Raw genomic sequence first — 25658 nt, 5'->3', positions numbered from 1 at the left:
GCATATTCATAAGTCATGTTGTTAACCTGCCCGAACGTTATAAAAAAAAACCCTTTTATTGACACTGACAGAACAGTATATTGGACTTGACACAATGCACAGATCAAGAACAAATTTGCAAATAAAATTATGCTCACATATATCAAAAAGCAAGTCAAAAGAGTAAAAACAGGAGATAAAATGGGACATAAAAAAGTTTGATTTTTATAGATAATATTACAGACCAAAGAATTAATTTGAGATACAGTGTACTTTTTTTACTAACCCTATTTACTTTATTTAATTATTGTGGTTTAATTGTGCTTCATATTTTTTACATGTTGTCAAATAAATAATTCTAATTAAATAAACAACTTCTGTTCATGTAAATATGGTTGACTGGCTTGGAAAAATGATTATTAATCAATATTATATGGAACCAGATCAGTCTCAAAAATACATGTACAAAATATAGTTCATACCTCCACAACACAATTCACATTTACAAAATCCAATTTGTTAGTTTAAAACAGAATTTAAAAAACACAGAAACAAATTTGTTCATTCATAACACGATTCAAAAATACACAAATTTAATTTGTAAATTCAAAAATACACAAATCCAGTTTGTAAATTCAAAACATGATTCAAAAATACACAAATCCAATTCGTAAATTCAAATAAAGCTTCATAAACACTAGTGGTGGGCCGTTATCGGCGTTAATGTGCTGCGTTATCGTGAGACTCTTATCACGCAATTAAAAAAAGATCGCTGTTAATCTATTCTCACAGTTGGGTTGGGAGCTGGGTCTATTCTACGCAAGCTATGGTGACTTTCACCTTCATATTTTAGCGCGGATGTATATCTGACCGGTGAGCCGGCTGACAAAAAAGTGCCCTTCTGAATCAAATAGGCATGATGCCCTTCTGGATCTTTCACTTACTTCGAAGACACTACTGACTACGCTTACATGGACATCTGTAATCTAGTTATTTGCCTTAATAGACAATAATATAATTAAGGTGTTTGCGTGAAGTGCTTTCATGTAAGAGTTTCCTGTCATTTTGAGTGACTTGAACTGCAGTTCGGCAGTTTCACTTTAACTCATGAACTCATTCATGCTCCCGTGACAAACTGGGGTTTTAAACGCAAGTAAGGAGTAAGGACTGGTGAGAGTGTTATGGAATTTAATAACGCACGCCGAATGGAAAGAAAAAAACTTCAGCATTTTACAATGTGTGTGTGTGCGTGTGTGCGTGCGTGGTCCTTTACTGACAGTCGCGCATGTGGATCTTGACGGAAATATGGCGAAAAGTCCTACATGACGGTAATAGTTTGATTGCGGTGTTTACGTCAATAATGCCACTAATATATGCATACTTTTTTCAGTCATGACTTTAGTCGGATTAAAGTGATCAAAAATCGCTGTTTTGAGCTCATGTTGGCCTACAGTTCAAAATTCATGTTTAACTGAATAAATTCAATTCAATTCAATTCAATTCAGCTTTATTTGTATAGCGCTTTTACAATGTAGATTGTGTCAAAGCAGCTTCACATAAATGGTCATAGTAATTGGAACAGTGTGGTTCAGGTTTTAGTGTTTAAGTTCAGTTCAGTTCAGTTTAGCTCTGTTCAGTGTGATTTAATCATTACTGAGAGTTCAAACACTGAAGAGCAAATTCATCGATGCGTAGCTCTACCAATCCTGAACCATGCGAGGCAGTGGCGACAGCGGAGAGGGAAAAAAAACTTCACCTGATGGGAGTGAAGAAAAAAAACCTTGAGAGAACCAGACTCAGTTGGGCACGACCATTTTAATTTCTCCGCTGGCCAAAAGTCTTGTGCAGAACTTCATTCGCCGTGGTTTATGCTGGAAGATGGCCTCAATGAAGACTCGTCTGTCCCTGGAGCGTCGCTGGAATCAGACTCATGTTCTCCACTCCCCACGACCATCAGCGCAGCAGCAGCTCAGGATATGGCCTGGTCCCGGATATGGAATCCTTGGGATCATCACGTCGCTGGTCTTGGATCCAATCAGTGACTCCGCCTAATCTGAGGACCTCGGGATGAGTATCCCCAGGTGAAAATAGAGAATAAAGAGAATAATTAGCGTAGCTGCTGTTCATAGTGTATATAAGCAAGATGTAGAAGCCAGTGTGGAACCTGCTAGGTGATGCACTGAGTGTATGCTTTACTAAACAGATAGGTCTTTAATCTAGTTTTGAACTGGGAGAGTGTGTCTGAGCCTCGGACATTACCAGGAAGGCTATTCCAGAGTGTAGGAGCCATGAAAGAGAAGGCTCGACCTCCTTTACTTGATTTTGCTATTCTAGGTACTACCAGAAGCCCTGAATTTTGAGATCTTAAGGAGCGAGTTGGTTCGTAGCGAGACAGAAGGTTGGTTAGATAAACAGGAGCTAGATTATTTAGAGCTTTATAGGTGAGAAGTAATATTTTAAATTCAATACGAAATTTAACAGGCAGCCAGTGTAAGGAGGATAAAATTGGGGTGATATGATCATATTTTCTAGACCTGGTCAGAACTCTGGCTGCTGCATTTTGCACTAATTGAAGTTTGTTAATAGAGGATGCTGGGCAGCCAGCAAATAGAGCATTACAGTAATCCAGTCTCGAAGTCATAAAAGCATGGACTAGCTTTTCTGCATCTGAGATGGATAGCATATTTCGTAATTTAGCGATATTTCTCAGATGAAAGAAGGCAGTTTTTGTGACATGGGATATATGGTTTTTAAAAGTTAGATTGCTGTCTAATATGACACCCAGATCTTTTATAGTAGAGCTAAAGCTAACTTTGTATCCTTCTAATTGTAAATTGAGTTGCGAGATCTGCTGTGTGCAAGATTTATGCCCAATAAGTAATAATTCTGTTTTGTCTGAGTTTAAGAGAAGAAAATTGTTGGTCATCCAGTCTTTGATGTCTTTGATACACTCAGTTAGTTTAGAAAGTTCAGACGTCTCGTCAGGTTTAGTGGAAATATATAATTGAGTATCATCTGCATAGCAGTGAAAGCTGATCCCATGTCTTCTAATAATGTCTCCCATAGGTAGCATGTAAATTGTAAACAGTAAAGGGCCTAAAACTGATCCTTGAGGCACCCCATACTTTACTGGGCAGATTTGTGAAGGCTGTCCATTAAGATTTACAAACTGGTAGCGGTCAGTTAAGTATGACTTAAACCAATGTAGAGCCTGTCCCTGGACACCTGTAGACTTTAAGCGATTTATGAGGATATTGTGGTCAATGGTATCAAATGCCGCACTAAGATCAAGTAAAACTAATAGCGAGACGCACCCTCGGTCAGCAGCTAAGAGTAAATCATTGGTTATTTTCACTAAGGCGGTTTCTGTACTGTGGTGAGCCCTGAAACCTGACTGAAACACTTCAAAAATATTGTTCGTCTGCAGAAAAGAGCATAATTGAGTGGAAACAACTTTTTCTAGTATTTTAGACATAAATGGAAGATTTGAAATAGGCCTATAGTTAGCTAAGTTGTTGGTGTCTAGTTGCGGTTTCTTAATAATAGGCTTAATAACAGCTAGCTTGTAAGAGTTTGGAACATGGCCTATAGATAAAGAAGAGTTGATAATGTTAAGAAGAGGTTCTCCTATAGCAGGTAGCAGCTCTTTCAGTAATTTTGTTGGAATTGAGTCCAGCATACACGTAGCTGGTTTAGAGCTATTTATAATTTTTACTAACTCTTCATGTTCTATGATTTTGAAGCAGTGTAGGTTATTATTATGATTTAATGAAATATTTACAGGATTTGGAGTATAAGCCGCTGCAGAAAGTTTGGCATCTCCTATTTTCTGTCTAAAGCCTTCTATTTTATTACTGAAAAAATTCATGAAGTCATCACTACTAATTTGCGGTGGAGTAGTTTGTTCCAAGGATGACCGATTATTTGCTAATTTAGAGATGGTGTTAAATAAAAATCTAGGATTGTTATGATTATTTTCTATCAGTTTGCGCAGGTGCTCGGTCCTGGCAGATTTTAGAGCCCTCCTATAGCTGGACATACTGTCTTTGTACGCAATTCTAAAGACCTCTAAATTAGTTTTTTTCCATTTACGTTCCAGGGCGCGGGTTGCTGTTTTGAGCGCACGAGTATGACTATTATACCATGGTATAGTTTTAATCTCTCTAGCCTTTTTTAATTTTATGGGTGCCACAGTATTTAGTGTGCTAGTAAAGATGGCATCCATACTGCTGGTTACTACATCAAGATCATTTGAGTTTGCGGGTGCATTACGAAATAGAGAGAGATCAGGTAAGTTATTTATAAATTCATCTTTAGTTGACGGAACAATAGTTCTACTAGGGCGGAGTATTGGAGCGGGTTTGCTGATTTCAGGTAAACATAGCTTATATAGTAAGAGGTAGTGATCTGTAATATCATCACTTTGTGGTATAATGTCTACGTCAATAACCTCGATTCCATAAGACAGAATTAGATCTAATGTATGCTTTAAGCGATGGGTTGGACCCACAACGTTTTGCTTTATCCCAAGTGAGTGTATTAAATCCATAAACGCGAGCCCTAATGTATCATTAGCGTCATCTATGTGGATGTTAAAGTCACCTACAATTAGCATTTTATCAGTTTTGACTAGTAAGTCAGAAATAAAATCAGAAAATTCTTTTAGAAATTTGACATAGGGTCCTGGGGGTCTATATATGGTGATTAAAGCGAGAGATAACATAGGTTTTTGTATAGTATCTGGAAGCTGAACATTAAGCGATAATACTTCAAAGGAGCTAAACATAAGTCCGTTTCTCTGTTTAATATTAAGGAAATCACTAAAGATTGATGCAACTCCACCACCACGACCAGTTTGACGAGCCTCATGTTTATATAAGAATCCTGGAGGAGTTGCTTCATTTAAGCTAATATAGTCATTTTGTTTCAGCCAGGTTTCAGTGAGACAGAGTGCATTAAGATTGTTTTCTGTTATTATTTCATTAATGATAAGTGCTTTAGGTGCAAGTGACCTGATGTTTAGGAGACCAAGTTTTACGAAATTTGTATTTTCACTTTCTACTGGTTTTTCTGGTTTGATTCTTACTAGATTTTTCCTGGAGCACACAGTACGTTTATTTCTTAATCTAATAATACGAGGAACAGACACAGTCTCTATAGGATTCGCCAGATATGCGTTACTGATGTTTAAGTGGGGTGAACAAGAGTCTAGGTGGCTATAGTGTGAATTTTGTGAATTTTTACCTGCTAGTCAGATGGTGCGAAGTAGTCTGGAGATGTTGTCCGACAGGAGTTCAGCTCCGGCTCGACTGGGGTGCAGGCCGTCAGGACGGAAGAGCCTAGGACGCTCCCAGAAAAGATTCCAGTTATTAGCAAAGAGCAATTTCTGTTCTTTACACCATGTTATTAGCCATTCATTCAAAGCTAAAAGTCTACTGAACCTTTCATTTCCTCGGCGGTAGGTAGGAAGCGGCCCAGAAACGATGATCTGCGTGGCGGGCGAGGTGCGTCGAACCGTCTCGATCAGGCTCCTGAAGTCCTTCTTCAGGATCTCCGACTGCCGGAGCCCGGTGTCGTTTGTCCCCACGTGGAGGACAACGGCACCAGGGCTCTCGGCAGCGCCCAGGATGGTTGGAATCTGTGTAGAAATATTTTTCACACGGGCACCAGGAAAGCAGAAAGTACGTACTTTATTACCTTTTGAGGAGGCGGCACGGACGTGACGAACGATCGAGTCACCGATGATGGCCACATCGGGACCCGACTCGCGGAGAGGGGAGAAGCGGTTCTCCGTGGAGATCTCGAACACAGGCGGAGACGTTCTGCCCCGGGATCTGGGAAGCACCTTGCGCGGCTGCACCCAGGCGCCGTGGTAGCCGGGTGTCGGCGTGAACGACGCCTGGCTGAGCCGCGCCCCGGGTGCGCTGGGCCTGGACAGAGAAGGACGCGGGGTTGAGGTAGAGGGAATGATGTGGTTGTAATTTCCACGTACCTTAGGTGATGAGACGGCCTTAGCATTAGGTACGGCTAGAAGCCGTTCCCGTAGCCGCGACCGTCTTACCACCAGCGCGCGGATCTGGGATTCCACTTCTTCCAGCTCCAGCTCCAACGCCTCCATCGATGCTTCTCCTGCACACAAGGACAGAGACGGAAGCGACATTTTACGGGGTAAAGAGCAAAGCCAGTAAGTCAAAAGTGTATGGTTAAAGAGGTCGGTAGCTTTAGCTGACCAGCGGCGCTAGCAGGCTAAAGCTACAAACAACAGGCGGATGCTCGAGGGACAGACCGTTTTTAAAGCAGCTTTGTTTGTATAAATGTATTAAGGGTTTGGTCACCCTAAGTAGGAGAGACAAATACTTAGCGAATGAGGAAGAATTTAGTGATTAAGATTTAAATTGCGAGTAAATAGCAAGTCCAAACTTCAAGCACACAGTGTGTGACCGAACGGAGACAGTGACGCCAGTGACGTCACTCGAGCATGCGCGAGATGTGGGGGAAACCGGAGCACCCGGAGGAAACCCACATGAACACAGGGATAACATGCAAACTCTACACAGAAATGCCAACTGACCCAGCCATTGTATATACACAAATACAATTCATAAATACAAAACACAAATAAAAAAATACACATCCAGTTTGTAAAATCAAAACATGATTCAAAAAGACACAATCCAATTCATAAATTCAAAACAAGCTTCAAAAATATTCATAAATCAATTCATCTGTTCAAAACACGATTCATAAATGCACAAATCCAATTCATTTGGCCAAAATATTTATGATTTTTACTTGTGAATTCACATATTATAAACAGTAAACACAAGTACATCTTCATTCATTCATTCATTTTCTTTTCGGCTTAGTCCCTTTACTAATCAGGGGGTCGCCACAGTGGAATAAACCGCCAACTTATCCATCACGTTTTTACGCAGGTGATGGCCTTCCAGCCGCAACCCATCTTTGGCAAACATCCACACACACTCATTCACACTTCTACACTACGGACAATTTAGCTTACCCAATTCACCTGTACCGCAGGTCTTTGGACTGTGGGGGAAACCGGAGCACCCGGAGGAAACCCACATGAACACAGGGATAACATGCAAACTCTACACAGAAATGCCAACTGACCCAGCCTAGGCTTATACCAGCGACCTTCTTGCTGTGAGGCGACAGCACTACATACTGTGCCACTGTGTCACCTATAAGTATATCTTGTTGTACATAATTTATTTTCATCACTAATTATTATAGTAGAACAGTTTCTCAAGCAGTTTGTGATGCTTTTGGAAACAGGAGTTGAGCCCCTGGTCTAACGCACCACCTGGCAGAAACCTGTTCTCAAAGACTTATATTTAGTTAATTTTTGGGTAACGCACATATTCTGAATGCCTTCAGATTAGTGAGATTAATCTAGATAAAAAAAAATTAATCCCCAACTATATGTGTGCCCACCTATAATAAATACACTAATCCTATTCGTAAATTCAAAACTACACAAATTTCAATTTCATAAATTCAAAACACGATTCAAAAATACACAAATCCAGTTCGTAAATTCAAAAATACACACATCCAAATTATAAATTCAAAACACGATTCATAAATACACAAATACAATTCATAAATACAAAACACAAATAAAAAAATACACATCCAGTTTGTAAAATCAAAACATGATTCAAAAAGACACAATCCAATTCATAAATTCAAAACAAGCTTCAAAAATATTCATAAATCAATTCATCTGTTCAAAACACGATTCATAAATGCACAAATCCAATTCATTTGGCCAAAATATTTATGATTTTTACTTGTGAATTCACATATTGTGTGTTTTATTTATTTGTATTTACAAATTGGATTTTCGTAAATATGAATTATGCTGTTCATGTATGAATTCTATTTTGTAAGTGTATTATTTTTTAAACTGATCTGCCTCCATAATATTATCTGCCTATTTTTTTATGTTCTTAGAGTTCAAATCAGGTCCTGTTTACTCGAACATCACTTTTTCTTCTTTTAAAGACTTTTATGTTTTCCCTCATTCTTCTGACAGTGTGTTCTCTAATTCTGGGTTCACACTAAATGACATCAGCCCAATTTGGGTGTAATGGTAATTCGTAAATTTTGTAAATCATCTCCATGGTTCTTACAGCTTTTCCAAAGTCAATTTTAAGCAAACATTCCCAGCACTTTACAACTGTAGTAAACTGTGACAGGTCGTTTACACTCTTGTTTCTGAAGTCAGTTGCAAGTTCCACCCCTCAGAATGACAACATTAAAAACGGCAAGTTAAGATTGGTTGGGAAGGAACGTATAAAGTCTATCATGTTTCTTTTCCTTGACACAACAACCCTTAATATGAACCCAGCTTAAAACTCACAAAAAGCTGCTACCTAACTGTATGTGGTTTACTGACTTATACACTGTAGAAATGGCTGGGTTCCTCACAAATCCTTCATGTTGTCCCAACACAGATTGATTAAGTTAACCTATTCGTTTTTACTCATTTAAGTGGATCGAACATAAAACAATTAATTTCTCAAAAAACCCTTAACAATTGTGTTGTTTCAACTCATTTTACAAAAGCAGTTTGAACAAGATAAAGTCATTTCTTTTGAATCTATGACTGTCTCTTTCCCTGTCAGGTGATGAGGATGGAGGATTGGGACGAGATGAAGATGAAGAATCAGCTGAACCCACACTGAAACTCCAGTCGGCTCCTGCCAAACCTGAGCGCAGTTATGTTATAGTCTGGCAGGTTGCGAGTGACCGATAAACCGCTGATCAACAGAGAACTCTTGGTCAAACCCACACATGGGCGTATTATTTTACAACATATTATTATTCTTATTAATACAGATATTATTAATAGCATTGTTCTTAATACTGAATCACTATGAGTTCTTTAATATTTGTGCTTGTTTATTTAATGATATTCTTTTATATAAATCTGGCATTGACTGACAGAAAAGGGATCAATGTTGAAAGGAAGGAACAAAGCGATGACTTGAATTAAGTCCGTCCATAACTATATTGCAGATACACCGGAGATCAAATGTTTGGAATATTTAGGATTTTTTTTAATGTATGTTTTTGAAAAAATAAATCCAGTTATACAGTTTTATTATATTAATTGATACATTTAGTATGAATTTATTAAATTATTAGCCCCTCCTGTGAAATTTTTATATATATCTTTATTTATTTATTTTTTTAAATATGTGTAAGTATTTTTATTGGAAATATACATAGCATTATGTAGAATGTACTGTAAGAATACAATGAGTATCAGGGCTTTTTTTTTTTTAAACAATTAGCAAAAAAAAAAATAATAATTAAAATACAAAAAATTACAATAAACAACCCCCCTCCCATCCATACATGGTATAATTGTCACAAATTTTGTCAAAACATTTTTTATATTGATGTTACTTTAAGATACAGTCACAATGTAATATAAATAAAATGTAAACATAATTAAAAACAAAAATATTCAGAAATTATGCATAAATATATTACATTTAAAATATGTTAAAACATTAAATTTAAATAATAACATAAAATAAGAAATAGTAACAAATCCAATTCGTCAATTCAAAACACAATTCAAAAATACACACATCAAATTCATAAATTCAAAAATACACAAATCCAATTTGATGCATAAATATATTACATTTAAAATATGCTAAAGCATTGAATTTAAACAATAACATAAAATAAGAAATAGTAACAAATATTTAAAAATATTTCTTAAGTGGTGTTTAACAGAGCAAGGAAAATTTTACTTGATTCCGCATCATGTTGTTTCTTGTGGAGAAAGTCTGATTTCATTTAGTTTGGCTGGAATAAATCAGTTATTATTTTTTCAGCAATCAATATTCAAGGTCAATATTATAAGCCCCCTTAGGAATTTTTTCTATTTTTGTTTGGCTACAGAACAAACCGCTGTTGTCCATTGGCTTGCCTAATTAACCTAGTTAAGCCTTTAAATTGCACTTTAAGCTGAATACTAGCATCCTGCAATATAACTTGTATTATATTATGCACTGTCATCATGGCAAAGACAAAAGAAAGTAGTTATTAGAACTATTATGTTTAACATGTCATGATTTTGCCAATGCGATCTTGGATTAACTTCTATGTTGATCTTGGAATATCCTTTTTGTTGGAAAATGTAATCCATACCTATTCCCTACCCTTAAACTCAACTATAACTGTCAATTATTCCCAATGTCAGAGGAGAACAATAGTTGGAAAACAATCATGTAGAAGTGCATAAACCTAACCGTAAGCCTAAGCTTAACTTAAATGGTAAACGTATCCCTTAATTCTGATTGGAATGTTGTTCCAGGATCAACATAAATGTTACTCTAGGATTCTACCTGGTGAAATCAGATTAGGGTCTATGTTTACAGATCTCTCTAATAAACATCACTTATTGGAACTATTTGAAAAGAATTTAAATTTCACAGGAGGATGAATAATTTCATGCCTTTAACTGCAAGTTAAACATTTTATAGCATTTATTTGGTCTAATTAACTATAATATAATATATACATAACTGAAATCTGTCTGATATGCTGATTTGAAACAAACATTTTTTTTGTCAATTTATGTTGTTTGAGCATAAAAAAAAAGTTTTGCGCTACACTGATAATGATAATAAACATTATTAATAAATGTGCACCAATCATAATTAAAGGTCCTATGAAATAAAAATAAACCTTTTTTAGATGTTAGTATCAGTATTGCTAGTTTTTAAGATATCTATAAGATAGTGCGCCCCAAAACAGTGACAAAATTCATATTTAGAAGATATTAAATCAGTGGTGGGCAAACTTTTTAGACCCGAGGGCCACATCAAGTTTTGCCAACCAAGTGAAGGGCCACATGTCAAATCCTTAAAAAAAAACAACTTTTATTTATAGTGGCAGTATGCATGAAACATGTAGTATCGGACAGAAACATGTCACATTAACGCTTTTTTTTTTTTTATAGCTATTATCGAGTCATATTTACAAGTCAAATTAATTTGCACTGCTATTTATATTTACTTATCAATCATCATAAAACAATAAAAAAATCCTTATAAAATATAATAATAATAATAATAATGTAATATTTTTAATGGGGAGAATAGAAAAGATATTGTCTGATATCAATATCAATAAAAAATCTCATATTAACACATTAAAAATAGTTAGACTTATAGACTTTTAGTTTATAGACTTTAAAAACAGCAATACTTTCTTGGCATTTTAGACCTACCGCTTTCTGTCCGATATTGGTGAAGAAGTATTTTGTTGTCCATTCTTCCCTAAACACATGACATTCAGAATAAATTTTTCTCTGTTTTTTTTTTTTTTGCCTGACTCATTTTTAGTCATTAACAGTCGAGTACATTTTAATATCCGAGAGTGTGTTCTAATTCTCCTGGTTGCTCTAACTGTACCGCGAGTAATACTGCCATCAAACAGCGTTCACTTGTATTGCATCATTAATTTACTAATTCTGAACCAAACCGTTACTCAGAAGCAGCATTTTAAAAACTCCCTCGCGGGCTGGATGAAAGTGTTTAGCGGGCCGCATATTGCCCGTGGGCCGTAGTTTGCCCACCTCTGTATTAAACTGATATAAACATGTAAAGCTTGCAGTTTGTCACTTCCGCCCAAATTAATCAAGTTTTATTCACCTCAAACACTACTGTGTCTCATCACATCATAACCAATCAAATGCTCTCTAGTATCTGACATGCCCCGCCCTGCCCTGCCTCAAGGCTCCTTTCATTTGCTTTTTATTTGATGCACTTGAGCTCAATCACTCTCACTGGCAGAGCGGTTATAAAACAAAACCCTATTAGCTGTTTTTTTCTTCTTTTTTTTTTTTAAAGGGAGGAGCTACAGTATGTCCCACCCTCTTTTCGTATTTCGGTTGAGATCAAGTCAAACATCGAATAAAAATGCTCATTTCAAAGCACTTCATGGGACCTTTAATAACATCCAAGTACTAAATCAGCAGGTCCGAATAATTTCTGATGGATCATCTGAGGACTGGAGTAACATGACAATAGATACATTTTAAAATAATTAGAATAAAAAGGCATTGTAATTATAGTAATCATACTCTTTTCTCCAAACTTTTGATCACCGATCATCTGTGTAAAAAAATCCTGTGCTTAAAGTCTTGACCGTTTACCTTGATGATTACTTCATAACTGGCTGCTTGATAATTGTTTATTTTTTTGTGTGTTTTTGACAGCATTGATCAGAGTTTTCTCTGCGCACTATCGGCAGTGGTAGCATTGTGTAGTTGATGTATATAGAAATTCAGAGAGCTATTTTTGCTATCTGTCCGGCATAGATCTGGCAAGCGGTGTCTCTGCACCTTATGGCATGGTTTGTGCGCGTCTGTATGTGTATTTCTAGCTTGCATGAGTCCTCTACCGTTCCTATCCAGAGGCCCGGAGCTCTAGAAATGTGGGCTTCACTCACGCTAGAGCTTGCTGGCACTTTAAAGAGCGAACACGGACAAACCTAATATCCGGATAGAACAACCTAAGTATTGTATTTAAGATGGTCTGATCATTTACCAAAGGACAAAATGTCGAACAAATAACCAATACTTAAACAGCCTAGTAGTTCTTTTGCATTGCCAAGGCTTCTGTGATTCTTTCTGAATGGTCGAACAATGGACAATATAATGTTACAAATTGACAGGGATTGTATAATAAACTTTGTATTTCTCGTGCGGGGTTTAGTTTTGTCTGCTTCAGCACTAAGCATCTTTAATGTGGGTTTTTGTCTGTGTTGTATGTCCCAGGTTTGGGTTCGAGTGTGTTCAGTTTTCTAATTCTAATCAGAGTTCTGCGCTCCTTTTGTATCTGGTCCGTACGACACTTTTATTGTACCTTGCTGTCTGTTGAAACAAAATGCAACCTGATATTTGACTTTTTATGTGTAAACCGGGGGGGATCGGGTCGGGTTTGGGCACATTTGGTCTTTGTTTCTTTTGAATTCGGACACATAAAGGGAATCTTTCTATCATTGTTGTTGCCATTCCAGGTGTTTATTTTTTCATAATGAACTTTGTGGTTCAGAATGTAACTTTTTACATGTGTTTGTGAACATGGATGAACTTTTTTGGTTTTGTTTTAGCAACATCTGACACCTTTTTCACGTTGGAGGAACTAACCGATATATGTTGACAGTATTAGGAATGGTTCTGTGAAAGCTTGTTTACATCATTGAATTAAAAAAATAAATCGGCAGTGATTTATTTATTTTTATTTTTATAATTCAGACTTTTTTTTTCCGTGCAGTTCGCATCTCATAATTCAGAATTGTCTTCCTCAGAATGGAGAGTTTATTATTTATTTAGGTATTTTTAATGTTGCAACTGCAAAATATGAACTCTTATTTGTGGCATGTAAATTTGATTTGTGACTTACTTTACTTTTACCTTATGCACTTTTGTTTATTGTGGAAATTTGTCTTGGACCCTATGCTGTCATTTGCATATATTGACCACAACACAAAAATCACATAAAAAGAAGAGAATTACATATTTAAAAGTATAATTGACGTACTATAGGTAAAAAAAAAGATTTCTTAAAATGATTGTATCTGCATATAGGCAGCCTACATAAACTTTCAGTTGAAATTTGCAAGTTCATATTCGTTTAGTATGGCGTGGTTTGGTTCATACTATTACCAAAACCTGACTTCACTACTTAATAAATACTGATTACTTCACTACCAGCACAGGGTGTCTGCAGGGTCTTAAATCGTCTTAAATCTCAAAAACAGTAAATTTAAGACTTTTTAAGCCTTAAAATGCAGACATATCGTGCTGTCGGTCTTAAATCGTTTTTAACAGGTTTTAATTTTCCCTTGTTCATCTATAGCTACCAAATATGGCCATTAATAGCTATAAAATCACCAACAATCATCTCAATAAAGGTTTTATTTTTTTTCTTTTACCTCTATTTACCATAATGGTTTAATTGTTTTCGTTACAATAACATTTGTTTAAAAAGTTCTCCATGTATTTACTGCTGAAGATACAGTACATACAGTACCTGACCTACAGTATATAATTATTATTATTACTATTATTTAACATATTAAATTATACTCAGTTTTTGATCGGGCCACTGGAAATCTTTTGCAACTGGGATTTTCGAAAGAAAATCCTTAGTAATTAGCCCTGTATAAGTCTAAAATTTCACTCAGAATAGTCTTAAAATCCTAAAATGTCTTAAATTTAACTTAATCCTGCCAGCATTGTTGTACCTGTGACATGAGAGCCCAAACCCACACTATTTAAAGGGATAGTTCACTAAAAAATGAAATTTCCCTCATCATTTACTCCTTTTTAAACGTTCTTCTGTTAAACACAAATGAATCTGTTTTGAAGAATGCTGTTTGCTGGTATCCATTGACTTCTAAAGTAGGAAAAAAAATTACAATGAGGGTTAATAACAACAGGCATACTTCAAAATATCTTCTTTTGTGTTCAACAGGAGAGAGAAACTCAAATAGGCTTTGAACAAATGAAGGGTGAGAATGTGATGACAATTTTCCTTTTGAGTGAATTTAGAGTTTACTTTCACTTTAAATAGTCAACTGCAGAAGGCTTTACATGACTAAATGATTTTATACCACTAAAAGAAAAGACACCTGAAATGATAGTATTGTAATAGAAGAGGTCCAGATGTTTCTCTCATTGGTACTGGAGCTGAAAAGCGAATGGGATTATGCAAAATGAAAAGTTTTGGCAGTTGAAGCTGCAGAAATGCAACGGAAATTGAGCAAAATGAAAGCAAGCTGAGTTGTGCTGAACTATACTGTACCAAGCAGTGGGAAATTGGCTCATGTTTAAATGCTGCAATTCTAAATTACCATTTAATTTAAATTCATATAGACCATTTAGGCATGTAAACAAAAACAATGGTCTTCACGTATTTTCTGTTTTACATTTTTTCATTTCTATATCGCTTCAGAGAATCCAAAAAGAGCCACATAAGGATGAATAATGTTATGATAGCTGGTTTAACATTAGGTTGTAAGTGAATTGCCTGTTATTACAGTTATGAAATAGTCAAGTCAAGTCAATGTTTATTCAAAGCACTTTTTTTAGCAACAACAAGTGTTCATCTGAGTGTTGTACAGGTATGAGACCAATGAAAGCGATACTACTACTACTACTACTCCTACTACTACTACTAATAATAATAATAATTATAAAACCTTACAAATAGTGAATGAAATAAAGAAAATAAATATAAAATAACTGCTTTCACACAGTTAAACTGCAGACTAAAATGATACATTTTAAACTAGACTTAAAAAACCGAAAGTGTAATCTCAGAACTCGCAAGGAAACAGTAATGTAACACTGTAATGTAACACGTAAAATTGAAACTACAATATTTTAATCCAGAATTGTGATTTACATAAAAAACAATAAAAAAACACTTCACATTTAACATTAAAAATATTATTGATGAAGTTAGCTTAGTCTCTATTTCAGAGGTCGCCAGAGTGGAATGAACCACCAACAATTCCAGCATATGTTTTACACAGTAGATGCCCCTTTCAGCCTCAACCCAGTATTGGGAAATTGATGAAGTTGTCATTGTTATTATTATGTAGCATGGTTTTGCCTGTATTGATCCTGACATGAAATAGCCATTAGTTGCTGACATGGCAATAACTAAACATACAAACAAAGTTTACTTATCACAATTCTGAATATACGTGTCTCTCAGAACATATACACTACTTGACAAAAGTCTTGTCGACCATTCCAGTTGTAAGAGCAGCTAATAATAACTTGACCTCTAGTTGATCATTTGTTAAAGTGGCAGGAGGTTGAATTTTCCAGTGAATCGTCTGTTAGGCTGCATCCCGATCATCACAAATACTGTAGAAGACCTTTTGAAGTCCACATGGACCCAAGATTCTCACAAAAATCAGTCAAGTTTGGTGAAGGAAAAATCATGGTTTGGGGTTACATTCAGTATGGTGGTGTGCAAGGGATCTGCAGAGTGGATGGCAACATCAACAGCCTGAGGTATCAAGACATTTGTGCTGCCCATTACATTACAAACCACAGGAGAGGACAAATTCTTCAGCAGGATAGTGCTGCTCTTACTTCAGCTTCCACATACAGTAAGGTGCTTTAGGATTGGCCAGCCCAGTCACCAGACATGAACATTATTGAGCATGTCTGGGGTAAGATGGAGGAGGCATTTAAGATGAATCTTGATGAACTCTGGGAGTCCTGCAAGAACACTTTCTTTGCCATTCCAGATGACATTAATACTAAGTTATTTGAGTCATTGCAGAAGATGTATAGATAGAGTCCTCCAAGCTCATGGGAGTCACACACAATATTCATTCTGTTTCCACTGCACCATGACTTTATATTCTATACGGTACATTATTTCTGTTAAGTGACAAGACTTTTGTCTAACCAAAGTCAAAGCTTACTGTCTTAATTAAATATTTAAAAATCAAGGCATGATCATAAGCCACTTCTGATACCAAATGATCAACTAGAAATGATCAACTAGTTACTTGCTGTTCCTAAAACTTGGATAGGCGACAAGACTTTTGTCAGGTAGTGTACATGTCAACTTAGAATTGTGACATGTAAGCAGAATTGTGACGTACTGTATACTCTAAATTGCAACACACAAACTGAATTGTAACATGTGAACCCACGATTGTGAAATGTAAAACCCAGAATTGCAATGTGTAGACTTCTTGCAAACCTAAGTCTACATGTCCCAGTTATACTGTATGACGTGCACTGAAATTATAAGGGGGAAAAAAGTGTTCATATCACATTCCTTCAGAAAAACTTTGAACTGAAGGATAAAAAGTTAGTTATTTTTTTAATCCTGTGGTGAAAACAAGCTTTTATACCGTACACAGAATTAGTCTTACCATTTATAATGCAAACTGCTTTGAGAAACGCAAGAAACGAGCAGGAATGTGTAAAAAACCAAGGCCTCAAGACATTTTATTGAAGTTGATCTATTTTATCTGCAGCGACACATTTTTAAAGCGATGATTTTTTTTTTAAAGTGTGAACGAGTCAGCATATGAAGTATAACCTGTGAGGATCATTCAGAAATCAACACATTGTATTAATGAACACTGCATTTTGTTCATTCATGTTCGTTTATCGCCACCTTTTTGGGTGGTTGTGTGTTGTTTAGATGTGAGTGTGTGGAGATGACTGAGAAATATTACTGCATTTGTGTGTGTGGATGGGTGTATGTGGTCGCTATATCCCTTAAATCTGGACTCGCTGTATGTCCCACAGCCTGTCATTACTGTGTTTTTTCTTGTCCAAAGTTTGCTAAAACTGCATCATAGCCTTATTTTTAAACTCTATTAAACTCGATTTCATGGGGATTTATTTGACCTTGTGGCTCTTTTATTCTGTAATCCGTTCACATATGTAGGATTCCATTCTGTCAGCATAACGATGGAAACTGATGAATGTGTTTTGTTGTTTTATTAGAGGGTTTATTTTAATTCTGAGTAAAATCCACCCCCCACACATAGGTAGGCCGATTTACAAACAAGTTGGCCGATTCTTAATACATTTTCCCCAAAGTATTTCTAAATTAGTTTTTACTTTTGTTGAATAAACTAATTTCAATTCCAGAGTTAAATGTTTTAATATATTTGGGGAACATATTAAACACAATTATTAAGCTGAACATGTGTAGCATTTGTAAAATAAGACTCCTAATGCAATCATGAGTTTTGTTGAGAAATATTTCAGGTTTTCGTCCCAAATGAAAAAAGCTAATTAAATGTGCGATCCAGGTGCAATACATTTCGCCATTAAAATATTGTTAATACTTAAATTTGTAGTCATTTAATTTTCCCAGTATTCAATCTTCAGTATTCAATCTTTTTTCATACAAACAAGCAGGAGTAGCCTAAACAAATGAAATTAAGGAATGTGTTGAATATGGTAAATGTATGCTTTATAAGTCATTTTAATTTTGTTTTATCCTGCCAATATTTTTACATCTATCCCTTTATTTATTTTTTATTAACAATTTTTTTATTAACAAAACAAAGACCGAATTATACAGTGATATACAAAAATACATACTGTATGCCAGAGTGTACATACAAAACATTTTATAATTAAAAATCATATATCCCTTAAGAATATTAGAGGTTTTTCTTGTTAAACGATGTTCTCCAAACTGGGCGGCACGGTGGCGCAGTGGGTAGCACAAATGCCTCACAGCAAGAAGGTCGCTGGTTAAAGCCTCGGCTAGGTCAGTTGGCATTTCTGTGTGGAGTTTGCAAGTTTTCCCTGTGTCGCGTGGGTTTCCTCCGGGTGCTCCGGTTTTCCCCACAGTCCAAAAACATGTGGTACAGGTGAATAGGGTAAGCTAAATTGTCCGTAGTGTGTGTGAATGAGTGTGCATGCGGATGTTTCCAAGTGATGGGCTGCAGCCAGAAGAGCATCTGTTGTGTAAAACATATGCTGGATAAGTTGGTGGTTCATTCCGCTGTGGCGACCCCAGATTAATAAAATAAAATAAAAAAAAAAGAATGAATGAAACTTGTGCAATAGTCCTTGGTCTCTAAAAGAACGTGAACAAAATTTGGCTTTGATTCAGTTAATTTTATTTATTTATATGAAACTTTCTCAAAATAATAAAAACCTGTACAAGGAAGATAAATTTGTTACAAAAATTTACATAATGCAAATATCAAAATTTTGCTATTTAAATATAATATTGGTTTTCCTTCTAAATAAATTTCCCATATCCACCCAAAAAACACTGTGTATACACAGTCACAAAACAGGTGGACAATATATTATTTTTCCATGGAACAAAATTCACAAGAATAATCAATATCCAAAGTCAATCTTTTTAAAACCTCTTTAACTAGATATATAAAATGTAAAATTTTTATTTTACTTTATTATTTAAGCAATATATTTCACAAGAACGCCAAGCTTTCTTCCAATTTATATTCATAAATACATTGGTCCATCTTAAGTTTTTATATATAACTGTATCACCTGTTATAATATTTCTAAATCATTTATTAATATAACTTTGTTTAATGATATCAAGGTCTCCTGAAAAAAAAAAAGGTTTTCTTTAACATATTTTCCACACTCATTTCCATACTCTTTTATAAAATGAAGCTGTTGTAATTGGAAAACATAACATATCTAAATATTCACTGTAAGATATTAATTTGCCATTTAAATTTAGAAGTTGCCTAACACAATATCATTTTCATACCAATTTTGAAAGAAGAGAGATTTACATCTATTTATCCAAATAATAGCCTATATTTTTGGGGGGAAAATTTGTGCTTAAATACCAACATCCAGGACAATAAAGCTTGTTTGTGAAATTTAGCTAATTTCACTGGAAGTTTGTCAATTTAAAAATCTGAACAGAAATTCTATGCCCCCTCACCATGTCAAATATGTTTCGGAAAAGTAAATACAGTTGAAGTCAGAATTATTAGCCCCCCATGGATTTATTTTTCTTTTTAAAATATTTTCCCAAATGCGCAAAGGGAATTTTCACAGTATATCTGATAATATTTTTTCGTCTGGAGAAAGTCTTATTTGTTTTATTTAAGCTATATTTTTTCAGATAGTCAGAACAAACCATCGTTATACAATAACTTGCCTAATTACCCTAACCTGACTAGTTAACCTAATAAACTTAGTTAAGGCTTTAAATGTCACTTTAGGCAGTAGAAGTGTTGAATCATATCTAGTAAAATATTATTAACTGTCATCATGACAAAGATAAAATAAATCAGTTATTAGAAATGAGTTATTAATACTATCATGTTTAGAAACAGAAATTGGGGGTTAATAATTCTGACTTCAACTGTACATCAATCCCTTTAACTGACAAGACCAGCTAATGACCTAACATCATGCTCCCGGAAGTGACCAAATTTTTGGAGGGAAATCACTAAATTAACAGAGCAAACACCCGTGAGTACTGACAATGTATCTGATTTATTGTTTGGTATTAGTTGGTTTGTCTTAATCTGAAACATCAATCCTGTTTGCTATAACAAAAAAAAACAAAAAACAAAAAACTTATATTTAAGTATAAAAAGTCGTTAAAGCCGTTTGTGTTGTTGAGTTCATGCAGTAGAGCTGTATTTGATTATATACAGTATTGATATATACATATCTTATTATGTGTTGAATGGTTCGCTTTAGTAGTGAGTTTAGACGCCATTTCGTACTAATTTGAACATGTTATTATTTACTCACCATTATCACCGCTTGTCTTATGAAATACAAATGGAGATATTCTAATTCAATATTAACCGCTTGAGGCGTGTTTAACAAACCGTGTTGATTCTTCTCGCGAGAGACCAAGAGTGAATCTCGTTGGTTCTTTCTCAAGCAAACGTACTTGAACTTAACGTTATTCGATTTGCTGCTCAAAGTTTATCAAATGAAATCTTTTCATCGTTTAGATCAATCACAGTTCTTCAGAAGACTTCAGACAGATTTATAAAACTAATACGTTCATATTTTATGTTGGTATATTCATCACGAACACTTTGAAGTGTTAAGAGTTTTGTGGTAATGTTAAATAGACTTTCAGGTGGGGGACAGAAATCTCCCAGATTAAATATTTTATAAATTTGTGCTCCAAAGAATCTCTCATGATTGAAAGGACATGATGAGGGTGAGTTAAATAATAATAAGAGTTTTTATTTTGGACTCAATAAAATAAAATAATAAAGATCATATTATGAAGGTATTTTTGGCCAGCAGGTGGCAGAACTGCACTGTTCCCGAAGGCCCATAGAAACTGAAGGACATCACATCACATCACACACTGCTGACGGTGAGAGAGCGAGACATAAACAGAGCTGGAGCCCTTACATAACACAGCCAGATGCTCTCTGAGTATGTGTGTGTGTGTGTGTGTCCGTGCACGTCTATCTACTTCGAGTACACCATCCTGCAGCTCAATTTTTTGTTACATTTATTTTAGCTGTGCTAATTTTAATATTACCTGCAAAACGTTTTTAAGACATGTAACTTTGTGGTTAAATTGTGACAGGCAACTAGTATATTATCCCATTAAATAGGCTACTAGCAGTTATTCTGCTTAATCTTTTTGTAGTACCTTTTTAAAAATTACTAGTAATTAATTATTGAATAACAGGTCTTAATTAATTAATTAATTAATGGTATTAATTATTAATTAATGGTATTTATACTGGTACCTATTAAATAGACTTTAATACCAATTAAATGGATGACATGCAATCAATTATTAATTGGGGATTTCTCTTGAACTTGCTAGTTAAACAATATTACCTATTGGATATATGCCAGAACTTTTTAATTACATGCTAGTCCTTATTTCAGAGGTGAATGGTAGCTATTTTCTTGTTATATTTTTGCCACAGATCTGTAATAATAGAGATATTCTAATATCTCTATATGCATTTTATTTATAATGGTTATATTAGAATAATTGTTGATCATTAGGTACTAGTTCTTAATCATTAGACGCTGAAATTATTTAATGTTATACTGTACGTTTTTATACCACAGTTCTGTCTGGTTCTTTAATCTGATGGGTTGATAGCGTACGATATTCTGCCAGTAACAGCACAAATACTGCCTCTTCACCCTTGTGTACCACTCCGCCCACAAACAGCAATACTGTAGGCTGTAATAGACTTTATAGTAGACTGTACAGATACTGTATAGAGATATCTCTGTAGACTGATGGCATTTCATGCAGTTCAGCCTTATAATCTTAAAATGTGAGCAAAATCAGCTGTTTTGTCATCACTTCAGACATTACGCTAGAGAATCATTCAAACACTAGCTCTAAAGTGACGTTGGTGAAGTAGTAACTGCTTTTGCTGTTCTGATGTCAGCTGCAGATGTGAATGAATGGTGGAAGAAAGTAGTTCCTAATACAAAAGGTTTTTAGACTCTCTGTGTTTGATTTTTCTTTTTTATACACACGATTATGTCGTCGAACTGTTGTATAAATGCAATGTCACACTCGTAGCAGTGCGATGTGGCTGTATATCATCACTGGTGGGACGCATACCTCCCACCACGCCAATACACAGCCACATTGCACTGCTACTCGTGTGATATTGATCATTAAACTAATGCCACTTTTTATTTATCTGTATTAGATACTTAAATAAAAATAAAAAAAACTAGTATATAATGAATATGCACTTGTCTATTTAGTAAGATTTAATAAGTAAGACTACTGAGCAATTCCGGCATTATGGATGTGACATTTGCTGTAAAAACTCAAAACATGAATACATAGAGGAAGTATATGTTAACATTACATTGAAACATCTGATTATATTTTCTAAAACAACTCACCGCAGAAGTGTGGTATCAGAAAAATATTAATCTGTAAACATTTTTTATACTTTAAATGAGAAAAACAAGCATGCGTTATGGATGTGACCAAAAAAGTTAGCGAGTTTACAGTAAACAACATACTTTGTAGAATTTCTGTGAATTAAACTGCACAACCCAAAAGAAATAATGCTAATGAAAAGGATAAGAGTCGGCTCATTATAGAACAAAACATGATTGATTTTATTGTATTTGACATTTTTGCTTTTATGAGGAAAAAGGTTTGTTATGGATGTGACACTTTTCCATTATGGACGACAGATGTGAAATTGGCACTTTTGTGACATTAATATATCAAATATAATTGTTTGAAAACACTGACAGAGACATTTTTGAGTATTTTTAAAGTACTGTAAAATACTTGCTTGCACAAAAAATGTAGAAACAGGTTCTCTATTTTGGTGAAAAGTTATTTTTTTCATGGCAAGGTTGACATTTGCATGGAATTGCTAGTATTCATTAAATAAGTACTAGTTTCTTTAAAAAAAGTTCTAGTAAAGAAGGGTACTGGAGCATGAATATGGATACAGTTGAATTCAGAATTATTAGCCCGCTTTAATTTTTTTTCTTTTTAAAATATTTTCCAAATGATGTTTAACAGAGCAAGGAAATTTTCACAGAATAAAAGCAGTTTTAAATTTTTTTAAAAACATTTTAGGGTCAAATTATTAGCCCCTTTAAGCTATATATTTTTTCGATAGTCTACAGAACAAACCATCATTATACAATAAGTTGCTTAATTACCCTAACCTGCCTAGTTAACCTAATTAACCTAGTTAAGCCTTTAAATGTCACTTTAAGCTGTATAGAAGTGTCTTGAAAAATATCTAGTCAAATATTATTTACTGTCATCATGGCAAAGATAAAATAAATCAGTTATTAGAAATGAGTTATTAATACTATCATGTTTAGAAATGTGTGTAGATATCATGTTCAGAAATTGGGGAAAAAAATAAACAGGGGGACTAATAATTCTCACTTCAACTGTACTTGTTTATATGTAAAATGTTAAAATGGATATCAAATCTCTTTATTTTCATAGCATATAAATATTGGAATCATTTAGGTTCTTGATTTGACCATCTGTTACCATATTTATACCGTGGTAAGGTCAGTTATTTTTGTGAGAATACACAGTGTGGGGTTTGATTTCATAATGTCCGCAGGCCTTTCGGCAGCTACACTGTTATTTAACAGCCTTCAGTCTCTAAGCTCAAGGTTAGAAAGTACCAAGTGTGTATATGAGTATCATAATCTTTTAATGTGATTTAGACTGTGTTAAGGCCGTGCACGCTTCGAGTGTACATGCAGTTCTTGTGTTGGCTTCTGAAATATGAGTACACTTTAGCACACTTTTAAAAAAAGAGCACGCTTTTGCAACAAGGTTGTGTTTTGTTTGCTAACATTAGCTAACCTACATGTATACAGTTAAGTTAATGCAAACTAAAATGACATTTAAAATAATAAAAAAAAATAATAATTTAAAAAATACAATAAATATAATGATTTATTTTTATTATATTAATATTTTTAATTAGATAAGATTTTAATTAGATTTTATTTTAAATTTGCATTACATTAAATTTTCAAAATTTAAATGTATTTTGTTCACGAACATTTTGCTGCTGTACTATGGCTAAAGCAGGTGCAATGATATTACTCAGTGCTATTACCTAGCCGGGACTATTTACTCCATAAAATCATTACTCCTGCTTCAGCCATGGTAAAGCAGCAAAGTCCCTAGATTATTACTCTGAAATGAGAGCCATATCGATCTAGAAAATTACACTTTCTACCAGCCTTTGTACACAATGTGACTACAGAAGTGTCGAGCTATGAATTAGAAAATTGTAGAAAATGTCTTTTAAAATTGATTAAGGTGCTAATGGTCTAATCTGATTCAATGATTTATGCTAAGCTAAGCTAAAAGTGCTTCTGCCAGACTTGGTGATTGACTGAATGGTTTCAAAAATGATATCTCAGCTGTTTAGCACTAGATCACTTGTAAAATGAGTGTATTTATCTATAAAGGAAAACTGGAAAACTCCACTTTTACATTTAGATAAATATACACGTTTTACAAGTCACCTAGTGCTAAGAGGAGAGTTATCATTTTCAAATCCATTCAGTCAATCTATGGGTCTAGCGGAAGCCCTTTTACCTTAGCTAAGCATAAATCATTGAATCGGATTAGACCATTAGCATCTTAATCAATTTCAAAAGACATTTTCTGTAATTTTCTTATTTATAGCTTGACTCTTCAGGTAATATGAGATATAAACCCACTAAAGTTTTTAAAGGAAAGCGGAAAACTCCACTTTTATATAAACACTTCAGTGGGTTTAAATCTTATACTATCAGAAGAGTCAAGCTATAAATAAGAAAATTACAGAAAATCTCTTTTGAAATTGATTAAGATGCTAATGGTCTAATCTGATTCAATGATTTATGCTAAGCTAAGCTAAAAGTGCTTCCGCCAGACCCATAGATTGACTGAATGGATTTAAATATGATACAGTAAATCAACTGTTTAACTGTTTTAGGTGTAAAATGAGCTTTCCTTTGAGTACACTGAAGTGGGCTTGCATCTCCTATTAACTGCATATTTTTAAATGTGGGTCTAAGAGTTGAAGTACACCACAAGGGCACATTAGCCCTTTATTTTTCATGAGGGTTTGAATCCGCCCCATTACAGAGCGTGTTATGTCAAATGAGCAGGACACGGGTCAGAGGGCAGTGCCAACATGGCTGGCGTCCAGTCAAATGTCAGGGATTCCCTGCAGCTGAATCAGGAATTATGAATCACAGCAGCAGGACGAGAGGAGAGCGCGCAAATGTGACAAACCGCGCATGTAAAGTTTCATTTCATGAGGGATTAAAGGGGTGACGTCCTTCCTCCGTTTCCTTCAGGAGAGCCATCTAAACATAGCAGTGGCGCTACTGACCATGTGCTTTTAAGTGCTGTATATTTAGGTGAGGTGTTAGTGTGTCTGGCCAGGATTGCGAGCATGTCCGTGAGAGTGAAGAGTGTGAAAGGTTTGTTCATTGCATTGGCATCTCTATATTTCTACACAAACACAACAGCTCAAGTGTCTGACGGTGCTTTGTATATCTTCAGTTGCAAGGTTGTCTGTTGGCTGTATGCCTGTAATCGTAGAGACATGTGTTTTATTTTACCCTTAAATGCTGCACCTGAATGCAATTTTTTATTTAT

At 34.9% G+C, this 25658-nt stretch overlaps 2 protein-coding genes and 2 long non-coding RNA genes across 51 annotated transcripts in view; 2 read left to right on the top strand and 2 right to left on the bottom strand.

The window, feature by feature from the left end:
- Positions 1-9127, top strand: part of spag9a (sperm associated antigen 9a) — a 70577-nt gene extending 61450 nt beyond the window's left edge. For 31 of the 32 annotated variants that reach the window (XM_087242830.1, XM_087242829.1, XM_087242828.1 and 28 more), the window contains one exon: positions 8634-9094. In XM_087242830.1, coding sequence (XP_087098956.1) covers positions 8634-8764 — 131 coding nt within the window. In that variant the 3' untranslated portion in view covers positions 8765-9094. Of the gene's footprint in view, positions 1-8633 lie in introns of all 32 variants that reach the window. The other variant, NM_001320288.1, reaches the window with a different exon arrangement.
- On the bottom strand, positions 34-7607 carry LOC147845585 (uncharacterized). The gene is made up of 2 exons (XR_015480619.1): positions 6784-7607; positions 34-1450 (listed from the first exon to the last, which is right to left on the bottom strand). It is a non-coding gene; the product is annotated as an uncharacterized LOC147845585 (long non-coding RNA).
- On the bottom strand, positions 34-20599 carry LOC108182811 (uncharacterized). 5 transcript variants are annotated; one of them, XM_087244204.1, is made up of 3 exons: positions 20297-20423; positions 5421-6108; positions 1465-5318 (listed from the first exon to the last, which is right to left on the bottom strand). In XM_087244204.1, exons 2-3 carry the CDS (start codon positions 6095-6097, stop codon positions 5231-5233), a joined length of 765 nt encoding a protein of 254 aa, XP_087100330.1. In that variant the 5' UTR covers positions 6098-6108; positions 20297-20423; the 3' UTR covers positions 1465-5230. The 5 variants fall into 5 exon arrangements, with proteins under 5 accessions (XP_087100327.1, XP_087100326.1, XP_087100330.1 ...); XM_087244203.1 differs by lacking the exon at positions 20297-20423 and adding an exon at positions 6266-6449; XM_087244201.1 differs by having other exon boundaries at positions 34-6108; positions 20297-20599.
- LOC147845584 (uncharacterized) overlaps positions 19945-25658 on the top strand; it is a 100821-nt gene continuing 95107 nt past the window's right edge. For 5 of the 13 annotated variants that reach the window (XR_015480598.1, XR_015480601.1, XR_015480596.1 and 2 more), the window contains exons 1-2: positions 19945-20008; positions 20810-20882. This is a non-coding gene — a long non-coding RNA (uncharacterized LOC147845584). Of the gene's footprint in view, positions 20009-20149; positions 20721-20806; positions 20883-25658 lie in introns of those variants that run through there. The other 8 variants (XR_015480594.1, XR_015480593.1, XR_015480592.1 and 5 more) reach the window with 3 other exon arrangements.

The sequence above is a fragment of the Danio rerio genome, chromosome 3 (assembly GCF_052040795.2).
Source record: "Danio rerio strain M-AB ecotype USA chromosome 3, GRCz13ab, whole genome shotgun sequence".
In the NCBI taxonomy this organism is placed as follows: Eukaryota; Metazoa; Chordata; class Actinopteri; order Cypriniformes; family Danionidae; genus Danio; species Danio rerio.
The sequence above is the reverse complement of the archived record's forward strand: the minus strand, read 5'-3'. Positions and strand labels throughout refer to the sequence as shown.